The sequence below is a fragment of the Sinocyclocheilus anshuiensis genome, unplaced genomic scaffold (genome assembly GCF_001515605.1).
Source record: "Sinocyclocheilus anshuiensis isolate Anshui unplaced genomic scaffold, SAMN03320099.WGS_v1.1 scaffold144, whole genome shotgun sequence".
Taxonomy (NCBI): Eukaryota; Metazoa; Chordata; class Actinopteri; order Cypriniformes; family Cyprinidae; genus Sinocyclocheilus; species Sinocyclocheilus anshuiensis.
The window spans coordinates 1,332,365-1,343,818 of record NW_015555720.1 but is presented as its reverse complement, the minus strand read 5'-3'; the positions used below and the strand labels follow the sequence as shown (position 1 = coordinate 1,343,818).

At 39.7% G+C, this 11,454-nt stretch overlaps 1 protein-coding gene across 1 annotated transcript in view; it reads left to right on the top strand.

The window, feature by feature from the left end:
• The first annotated feature begins 6,669 nt into the window (after positions 1–6,669).
• LOC107672373 (huntingtin-interacting protein 1-like) overlaps positions 6,670–11,454 on the top strand; it is a 45,367-nt gene continuing 40,582 nt past the window's right edge. The window contains exons 1-2 of the mRNA XM_016465532.1: positions 6,670–6,684; positions 7,441–7,504. Coding sequence (XP_016321018.1) covers positions 6,670–6,684; positions 7,441–7,504 — 79 coding nt within the window. The remainder of the gene's footprint in view (positions 6,685–7,440; positions 7,505–11,454) is intronic.

Here is an 11,454-nt window from a genome sequence, read left to right as displayed (position 1 = left end):
CAATTCCAGCTGCAGTGTTGAACCGATTCCCCATTGAGATTCTCTGCATTATCCTGTCCTCTCATGCATTTGTCTTTCGTGGGTGACCAACATTTTTGGGGGACTTGCATAAGTTAGTGACTTTGTAAAAATGCAGTATTCTAGAAATCACAGTTTGGAACGACCAACTTGTCTTGCTATTAGGGTTGTGACGGTGAGGAAATTTTCCCACCGGTTAATCGACGTGTGACAACACTGGTAATACCGGTATAACCGCGGGGGCGGGGCGATCCCTCTTTTCCTCGCTTTCCTTCGCTTTTAAATAGCTTGTAAAAGCAGCGTGCGCATTTTACTATTTTTATTTCTATAAAAAATCAAAACGACGGTGGGGGTCGGTGACGCGGTGGGCAAGTGACTTAACCGGTGTTGCGGCTTAACACCGGTATCACCGTCAGCACCGTCTATCGCGGCGAGCCTACTTGCTATGGCTGCTAGGGATGCATCAAATTTTCAGCTGCCGAAAATGGCATTTTTCGGTTTTCGGCTGAAAGAAAAAAATGGCCGAAAATTAGGGTTGGATATCGTTTGAATTTCATCAGTTCCGATGCTGATTCTTTTCTATTCCAATGTGATTAAATAATGATATCAAACATTTATCCTGTGTCTCTTTTTTGCAAACCATTTATTGGAGCTGAATACCATGAACAAAAATCAACAGGCTGCATAAAAACTGGACTCTTTAAGAGCTGTTTGTGTGCAAAATAGAACTGCATGATTCTGAATAAATTGAGTTTTTTTTTTTTTCCCCAATGGAAGTTGTGGTTCTCTCATGATTCTGAAGAAAAAACATTAGACAGCTAAACAAAATCACATGTAATTTATGAATTAATGATTAAATGACTCACTCAAGATTTACTTGTTTCATTGCTGGATGAATCAGCGTTCTTGAACGAATCTCTTGTATGATTAAAAGACGAATACATTTTAACAGCCCCTTTTCGCCACCTACTGGCGTAACAATGTAATCGATAAATCTTCATTTGAAGTGTCAAATTACTTTCAAAAGGTGATTTACTCTATTTTAACCACTACCTTACGCATCGTACACACAGTTTATATCTGAATTATAAACTTTTATCCCAGTACTTCTGTGATTTGAATGTTTGTAACAGAAATAATGATACTGTGTGGCTGAAAAGACTGTGGAGCTGTTTCATTCATGACAGACAGCTGCTCTCTTTAGGTCAATGGCAGCGCGAACACAGATTTAAATGTTCAAATCACACTGGTGTGATCGTACGCTGCACGGACGAACGAAGTGATCACAACATTGATCGCACACGTCAAAGGTTGAGGAATGAAAGACGAATCATTGTAATTTTGGAATAGAATCACGTAGGTGTGTGAATCGTGTTCGCGATCTTTAACAATCTATTAAATTAAAGTGCTTTGTCATGTTGGTGGTGACACCTCTCTTGCAACATGTTTAGCTATCACAGATATTATACTTAGCTTTTTTGACTTTTGATCGCAAATGTAGCCAAACTTTGGAGCGCTTAGATTAGCGAGCAAGGTCCTGGTGGATCGCTAGGTCCGGTCCTCACAAGCGCATAGGAATCGATAGGCGGAATCGAAATTTTAATTTGACAACAAGTATCCGATTCCTTACCTTAAGTATCCGATTCTGGAATCGGAATAGATTTTCGATTCCCAACCCTACTGAAAATATATGCCCCGTCACACTGCCCGGCAGTGTTCAGCGTGCAGGTTTCACTCTCCTCTAGCCGTCGTCACTGCATGGTGTGACGCGCCACTCAATATTCTGCTCTAGGGCTGCACGATATATAGTTTCAGCATTGATATCGCGATGTGCGCATCCGCGATAGTCACCGGTGTTAAGGATGTGCAGTGTTTAGTATACTGGTTGTTATATTTTTACTGATTGTTTTCTTTCCTCACACACAGACGGTGTCTACACCGGACGCGACAGCTGTACAGAGATACCCATTTTAAATAAATTTAGTAGCAGAGCTACTGCAAGGGATTTTCAGTGCTGGAAATCCATTTATCCTTTGTTGAAATGGAGAGCGCAGGTCATGGTCGCTTAGCAACGGCAGATGCCACGAAAGCGCAAGCGGTGTCTACACTGGACGCGACAAAGCGGCCATTGCATATCATTTGAACTTTGTGTCAGTACGTCATAAAGAGAACGCGCCATCAGTTTACTGTCGGGGATTTGTCGTGTTGCACCGCATCCAGTGTAGACAGTTACACAGCATCACTGATTATAATAGGTTCTATTGTATTTTGTCGCGTCGCGTCATGCCGCTCGCGTCCGGTGTGGACTCAGTGAGAGCCACGCAGATGCACGTGAACACTGATTTCTGTTCACTTCTGCGTCTGTTTGTGCCTGAAATAATGTGCTCTGCAAGTATCCTTGTAAACATAGATGTTGGGTTAGGTGAAGGTAAACAATTGAGAAAGAAAATGGATGTGTAACAGTATGTTGGTTCACAATCACAGCAGTTTAATGTTCCTGTTGCTTTCTGTGTCATGAATGTTAATCAAACAACAAAACACAAAGAAAAATCACTTTTGTAGCTTTAACACAGATTTGTTAATTTAATTTATAGTGAAAACTATGCAGTTATTTTACATTTGATTATTCAATTTCTGTACCTGAATACTGTTAGACTTACCTGAAAAATATAAAGCACTGCTTATTTAATTTGTATCTTTGTTCTGTTATTTATCTATGCTTGTAATTTGTTTATTTCCTATGCCGATTTATCCGCCTACAAAATCACCCCAATCATTTATTTATTTTTTCTTCCAAATAGAGCTATATTGAAGTCATCTGATTTTTTTTTCATATCGCAATATATATCGCAGAAAATAAATATCGCAATGTGAGTTTTTTTCCAATATCGTGCAGCCCTATTCTGCTCTATGAATGTGCGTTCCGCTCGTGTACCGCTCATGATCACCGGAAAGGCAAAGTTTGCTCAAATAATGCACCGATGGGAAATTTCTATGTAGTACACTTGTTCCTGTTTGCAGTAGTGCTGTAACATGCTGTAGTAGAGCTTTACGGGCAACGCTGGTAAAATGATGATACCCTCTCATTCACTGATCTGCTCTGATAATAATAGCTTTGTAGGACTATACATTATTTGGATAATTAGTCAAAAAAAAAAAAAACCTTATAAGATTCTGTTGCATAGAACTGAATAAAAATACCATTGCATATCATTTGAACTTTGTGTCAGTACGTCATAAAGAGAACGCGCCATCAGTTTACTGTCGGGGATTTGTCGTGTTGCACCGCATCCAGTGTAGACAGTTACACAGCATCACTGATTATAATAGGTTCTATTGTATTTTGTCGCGTCGCGTCATGCCGCTCGCGTCCGGTGTGGACTCAGTGAGAGCCACGCAGATGCACGTGAACACTGATTTCTGTTCACTTCTGCGTCTGTTTGTGCCTGAAATAATGTGCTCTGCAAGTATCCTTGTAAACATAGATGTTGGGTTAGGTGAAGGTAAACAATTGAGAAAGAAAATGGATGTGTAACAGTATGTTGGTTCACAATCACAGCAGTTTAATGTTCCTGTTGCTTTCTGTGTCATGAATGTTAATCAAACAACAAAACACAAAGAAAAATCACTTTTGTAGCTTTAACACAGATTTGTTAATTTAATTTATAGTGAAAACTATGCAGTTATTTTACATTTGATTATTCAATTTCTGTACCTGAATACTGTTAGACTTACCTGAAAAATATAAAGCACTGCTTATTTCATTTGTATCTTTGTTCTGTTATTTATTATCTATGCTTGTAATTTGTTTATTTCCTATGCCGATTTATCCGCCTACAAAATCACCCCAATCATTTATTTATTTTTTCTTCCAAATAGAGCTATATTGAAGTCATCTGATTTTTTTTTCATATCGCAATATATATCGCAGAAAATAAATATCGCAATGTGAGTTTTTTTCCAATATCGTGCAGCCCTATTCTGCTCTATGAATGTGCGTTCCGCTCGTGTACCGCTCATGATCACCGGAAAGGCAAAGTTTGCTCAAATAATGCACCGATGGGAAATTTCTATGTAGTACACTTGTTCCTGTTTGCAGTAGTGCTGTAACATGCTGTAGTAGAGCTTTACGGGCAACGCTGGTAAAATGATGATACCCTCTCATTCACTGATCTGCTCTGATAATAATAGCTTTGTAGGACTATACATTATTTGGATAATTAGTCAAAAAAAAAAAAAACCTTATAAGATTCTGTTGCATAGAACTGAATAAAAATAATACATTTACTATTACTATTCTGTCCAATTTAATTGTTACTTTCAATAAAAGTGTGGTTATTTTATTTTTACATTTAGTCATTTAGCAGACGTCATTTATTTGCTTGTGTTTTTTTAAAGTCAGTCTTTAAAATTAAGTTAAATTAAAAAGTCTTACAAAAGTACTTTATATTATTTAATAAAAGAATAAATAATTATTACAAAGCATTATTTCGGTTTTCGGCCAAGTGCATCCAGAAGTTTTGGTTTCGGCCCAGAATTTTCATTTCGGTGCATCCCTAATGGCTGCTATTGGCATTCATCTGGACAACCTGCTCGGCTGTCGGAGGGTCTCAATCACTTTAGAACTGATGTTATGTGACTAAAACGTAATTTTTTTTTCCTCTCACGATAAGTCATTGCGACGGATGTTTGTAGATTCACCTACGTATATTGCAGCCACCGCACTAGCTATTATTTTTAATCAAAGGAGACGTATGCATGTATCTTCAATGAAGCAGCGTGGAGAATGTGCCGCGACGCATATGTTAAGGGGCGTAACATTTCCGTCACATGAGGTATTCAGCCAACCACTGGATAGCTGGCCAATCAGCATACACCTCGCTTTTCAGAACGATGAGCTTTGTAAAAATCGATGCGTTTCAGAAAGGCGGGGCATAGAGGAGCAACAATAATGTATAGTATGTGGAAAATAATGTGTTTTTTGAACCTTAAACCGCATGAACACATTGCATTACACCAAATACACAACATAATGTTCTGTTTAGCAACGTCATATGACCCCTTTAAATTCTGTTTATTATTTCATATGTCAGGCTTTACAGGGTTAAGTATGTGATGACATTATGCTCATCTCTGCTTGTAATCTTTCCCAGTTTATTTATCTCTTCTTACTTTAATAAGTGGTTATCACTTCATCTTATCATTTGCCTGTGCCTGTGAGAGAGATAATGGGCCGGGATGCCAGTAAATTCACTCGCCAGTGCCAAAAGGCCTGGTCAGCTGGCACAACTCATTCACATAGACAACAAAGTCTTAGTGTGGACAAATTAGGTCACACATTTCCTCACACCAGCATCACAATCTCTTAGATGCCTTAGCTGCTATGTTTTTAAAGGTCTTAATTTCCTTATAATGGAAATTTATTGTCATTTTTTTACTGATTAACTTTTTATAGACTTTATGGCTCATGGACGGTTTTAGTCATATGCTTATCAGCTCTGAATGCATTATTGGTTGTTGGAGAGGGATGGAAGAAACCCACTTCTTAAGTCAATGTATTGTTTTTAGCATTAGAGCATTGCCTAAAAACATTCTGTTGGGTTGGTCTATAAGAAACCTGGATGGATTTTTCCAATCTGCTGTCCTTTCTTCATCCTTGTTGTATTTGGGATCACAGCTGCGACTTAATGAGATCCATCTTGTCTACACAAAGGCATGCCTTATCACCTTTAACAGTGTGTCTGGCAGCAGAAGCCTGCACAGGGATGAAGACTGAACTACACACTACAACAGCATTCTCTCAGCATCCTTGCCAGAATTTCTGCCAACCTCTTCAACAAAATGTTTCAGATTTATTTTTGGTCCAGAGCAAAGTATTTTCAAAGTTTACACTACCATTCCAAATTCAGTAATATTTTAGTGTTTTAATAGTAAAAACAGTAATATTGTGAAATATTATTAGGATTTAAAATTTTTAAATGTAATTTATTCATGTGATGCAAAATCTCAAGCTCACTGAAGACAAGTAAACAGTCAGTGATTAAATAAGAATAAGAAACAAGCAATACGACAAAAAACTACAGTAGAACAAATAAATAAGAAATGCTGCATACATTGTATAAAGTAATCAAATGTATAAAAACACTGCATATTCTTCACTGTGTAAATTAAATTTCTTCTCATTAAAGTTACAAACATGATTTAATCAAGAGCAGTTAGATTTTCTCTCTTGTTAGATTAACATGAATGACAGACTACAGGAATATTAGACTGCTGTCACTTTAAGAGCTGCCCGCATACAATATACTGTTACACATGTGTTTTCTTTCTCAGCTGTTTGCTTTTACTTAAGACCTAAATTACTGTGGTTACAAGGATATTTGTAAAGATGGGCATTTTTACATTTACAAATGTGTGTAGCCTATAAAGCGGCAAAAATAACTCTTATATATAATAACTGTTTAATATTCCAGCACTCTATGAGCACTGCCTTCACATGCGTGCATCTCTCTGACAGCGTGTGCATATAGTGAATGAGTTTTTTTTTTTTTGCTGCAGATTACGTTTCAGTGGCTTAAAATGACTTGTTTTTAAACCGCAGTGCTAAAAAATGCATGCAGACGATAGTTTTCATGACCATATAGCACAGCAATGTCACATGAGCATGTAATCATGGGTCTGCTCTGTAACACATAGATGCAGTGTGAGTAAAATTTGGCCAAAAACATCTTTTTGGGCAGCTTTTGCATCAGAAATGCACTAGTATTTCCTAGCGGTGTTTTATAACTGTTGTTTTATAACTAAAGTGTTTTGTTTCTCTAAATAAAAGGAGTTTCAGCCATTTTAGAGGAAGCATGACTGAGAGACTCGACTGCCCTGCCACACCTTAATTGGCTCATGCAACCATGTGCATTATCTGATGGGCCGATAAGGGTTCATTACGTTCAGCTGGCCATGCCGAAAATGTGTTGCTTGTTTAAACAGGAACACTGTTTTAGTTGTGAAGGTACATAGAACTGATGGCAATTTGGCATCTGTGAAAGGAACAGGAAAGAAAACATATGGCTAATGCTTTTTCAATATCTCTCACAAGTTAGTTCTGCATCAGAGCTCTCGACGTTGTCAGTATGTATATAGTTGAGAGATGAATCAAACTATTAGGAGGATGTAGCCCAAGCGGTAATAGTGTTTTAGGTCTGCTGCCTGTCAAACACTCCTTGAGCTCAATTTCATTAGTATTCAGTGGCTGTTGCGCAGTGGTGGTTAAAGTTGCTCAATAAGGCTCTAGTGAAACACTAAAACTCACTGTTTGCCCCAGCACACAGGAAGACTCTTCTGCCATGAGCTGGTTTTTAATCTTTAACCTCACTGAAGGAAAGGCCCCAAAAATTAATTTGAATTTTCTCTCTTTCTCTTCTACAGGCAGTGAGCATCAACAAAGCCATCAACACACAGGAGATTGCTGTCAAAGAGAAGCATGCCAGGAATATCCTTTTTTTTGTGTTGCCCTGAAAGAGAACTATGAAGGAATGTGAGGGTTAAATTAGAATTATGATGCTTATTTTATGATGAATAAGCATACGGCCAATAACCTCAAAATAGACTAAATTCAAATCTACTCGTTGACATCGGCATCCCTAAATAACCAAATAACCCTCCGGTTACTCATGTAACCTCGGTTCCCTGAGATAAGGGAACGAGCGTTGCGTAGTCATTTGAGGACTGCTTGGGGAAACTCCAGTTTACTCTATTACTGAAGCATGATTGGTTAACGTTTGTGTAGCTGCACAAACCAATGGCGCTCAAGCCCGCCAGAAGGGGCGGAGCCGACCGTTATATAAGTCGGCTCGGAGCGCCATCTCATCAGAATCATACGACTGAAGCGACATCTATCGATTCGCGTGCAGCTATAGCACGGCCAGTTACGCAACACTCATTCCCTTATCTCAGGGAACCAAGGTTACGTGATTAACCGGAGCGTTCCCTATCGAAAGATAACTCCCGTTGTGTCGTCGTTTGACGACTGCTTGGGAAACATATCCAATAGCGCCGTGCTATAAGCAGAGGCAGAACTTAGCCTGCTCCGCGAGCTCAGCCCAGGAACACTCAGCGAGGGCTTCATAAGCCTGAGCCACAAAGAGAACGTTCTGAGGTCTACTTGAGATAAGTCTCCCCACCCGAGGGGGGTAAAAAGTAAGCATTAGGTGGATAAGACCCGCGCCTGCAGGGCAGGGATGTCCAAATTGTAGAATCTAATGAAGGTAGACTCCCCAATAGAGATTCTACTGGACCAGGCCCAAGAGGAGGCCATTCCTCTGGTGGAATGGGCCCTCACACCTAAAGGGCATTGTAAGCCAGAGAGCTATAGCATCTACTATCAAATGAGATAGTCTTTATTTTGTAACAGGCAGCCTTTTAGAGCGACCTCCAAAGCACACAAAAAGCTGCTCTGATTGTCTGAAAGAATCTGAGCGCTTAATGTAAACTCGCAGGCCAAAAGCAGAGTGGCAGTGTGGGAGCTGTACCGGCGTGTGATCACTCAAGCCCGGTTGCTCAGCCCCGTGACTTTACTGTTTCATCCTCCGAGACAGCTGGGAGGGGAGAACTTGAGCAGGAGGGGCGGGGCCGCGAAGAAGGCAAACCGCGAGCGCAGCAGATCGAGACACACACTCTCATAGCGAGAGATCGGTCTCGGTGAGTGCAGCCTCAGTGTGGGCATGGCCCAGGCGAGCGGCGCACTCAAATCTGAGGCTGTCAGTGATGTGAAATCACTGGTGACAGCCTTTACTCCGATCCGCCTAGAAGGATTGAGCCGCTCGATGTAAGCGAGGGACGCTGATCCTTATGTGTAAAACACACTGGCAGATCAAAGTGCTGCAGTGAGAGTGAAACACACGGGACCTGCGCCGGTGTAAAATCACTCAAGCCTGATCGCTCAAACTCGCGACTTCGCCGTTTCTTCTCCGAGGTAACTGGGAGGGGAGAAACACGAGAGCTGGGGAGGCGGGGCCATCTTCATTGAAGGGGATCCGCGAGCGATGCAGGGATAAACTCGCACTTTCGTCTATGAAAGCAGCCTGTCTCAGTGAGCGCAGCCTCAGCGACGCACACACAAATGCGAAGCTGTCAGCGATCTGAATCATTGGTGACAGGATTCTACTCTGATCCGCCTGAAGGGATTGAGCTGCTCGATGTAAGAGGGGTGCAATCTCATGTGTAAAACACACAACGGCAGATCATGCTCATGCTCTCTGTGAGAGCGTTCCGTCTCTCCGTCACTGCCCTTCTGCATCGTGCAGGGATTCCTCGCACGAGCCACACTCGTGGTGCGAGATTTGCAACAATGTCGCAGAGAAATTGCTCAGGAATTGCTCTTACCAGCCGGATAGCCAAAGGGGAAGGCTTCTTGCTTCTTCCGCTGCCGGGGCTCTCTACGGTGGCGAGCTGCAGGCTGAGCTTCTTCCCTCTTCAGCTTCTTGATTGCAGAGTCAGCGAAGAGATGGTCTCGTCGCTGAAGGAGAAGATTCCGATAAGATGGCGCACCGAGCCGACTTATATAGTGGTCGTCTCCGCCCCTTCTGGCGGGCTCGAGCGCCAGTGGTTTGTGCAGCTACACAAACGTTAACCAATAAGGCTTCAGTAATAGAGTAAACAGGAGTTTCCCCAAGCAGTCGTCAAATGACGACGCAACAGGAGTTACCTTTCGATAGGGAACCGTAGTTTCATTATATTCTGGTCATTGAGTGCCCTACTTTTGGGAAAGAAAATATATTTATATTTATTTTATTATTTATTTGGAATAATTTATTTGGAATTGGAATATTATTTTATAATATTTACAGACCAATTCACCTGCCAATATTTTAAACTTGAAGAGCTTTTAAATTTGCTTTTATTTTTTGTTTATTTACTTAATTTATTTTATTTTGAAGAATCTGATCTGAGGGTATTTTATTTTATAAACTTGCAGCTTTTAAAGTTGTTTTATGTTGTTTTTAAGTTGTTTTATGTTGTTTTAGGAATTAATACATTTTATTTTATGTGATTATTTTATTCAGAGGTATCTAAATTGAGAGTAATATGGGGTATTTATTTTATAAACATGAGCATTTAAACTTGCTTTTTTATTTTATTTGTTATGTTGTGTTATGTTGTGTGTTATGTTATGTTATGTTATGTTAGACATACCAATACTAGACATACCAATTATTCTGCCAATATTTGGCCACGGTGACTTTATGAGCATCAGCCCATACAGGGCTCGCAAAATTTCAAAATCGCTGGTAGCCCTTCGGGCAGACATTCTTCAGATTTTGGTAGCCCAAAATTAATTTAAGTAGCCCGAATAATAAAAAAAAAAGACATAGGCTGAACTTCACTGCGGACAAATCAGCATGATTAAAAACTTCAGTGATCGCTTTTTTTCTTCAAATAACAAGTCAAGAGAGTAGGGGTGCAACGGATCACAAAACTCATGGCTCGGATCATATTGCATTATCATATCAGATTTTGAGTAACAGATCGGGTCATTTTGCAAAAAAAATATGGTTCTTTATTATTTAAATAGCAGAATACTTCTTTGATACCACAGCAAAAACTAGTAGCATGTAGGGATGTAACGATTCACTCAACTCACGATGTGATGCGATACAATTAATGATACTGATTTCATAATACAATTTTCTCACAATTTTCTTTTTAACAAAATGAGATTTAAGACAAATTATAAATGAAAAGGTGTCCTTCTATTATTTCTCCAACAAAATTCTGCACATTTCTTTGTGAAATTGAAATACAGTATGTCAAATAATAAAACTAACTTGAAATTTTAAAACAAATCCCAAATCAAATAATTAAATACAAATAAAATAAATCTCTTCATATAAGGCTGTGCTTTTTCCATTTAAAAACAAGAGGCAACTGCTGCATTTTAGTCACGATCCGAACAAAGATGCTAAATACATGTTATTTAGATTGCAATTAGATTTGTATAATTTCTCAATTTGATGCAAAAACAGAATGGTCTGATTTTAGCTTTGTGAATGAGATGCAAATGCCACTCTCTGACAGCAGGTGGCGCTTATGGAACAGCAGGTATTTATAGGCTGCTGCCCCTTTAAGACCGAATGCACAGATCCAATATAATGATGCACTTTAGATTTCTTTCACCACTGTTTATGTTCACTTAAGACATAACCGACTGTGTTTACACGAATACTTGCCGAGACAGTTATTTTGAGATAATTTTGTGTGTATGTGTTCATTCAGATGCAAGCATACGCGAAAGAGGAATCAATTCTGTGTACGCGCATTGTCTGAAACGCGGCTCTCTGTGCGCGCTTTGAATGAGTGCGTGCAGCTTCGAATGCACGTGAATGGTTTAAAACACTTGAATGTTTAAATCAGCAAGACTTAGAAACACGTGCAAACGATCAA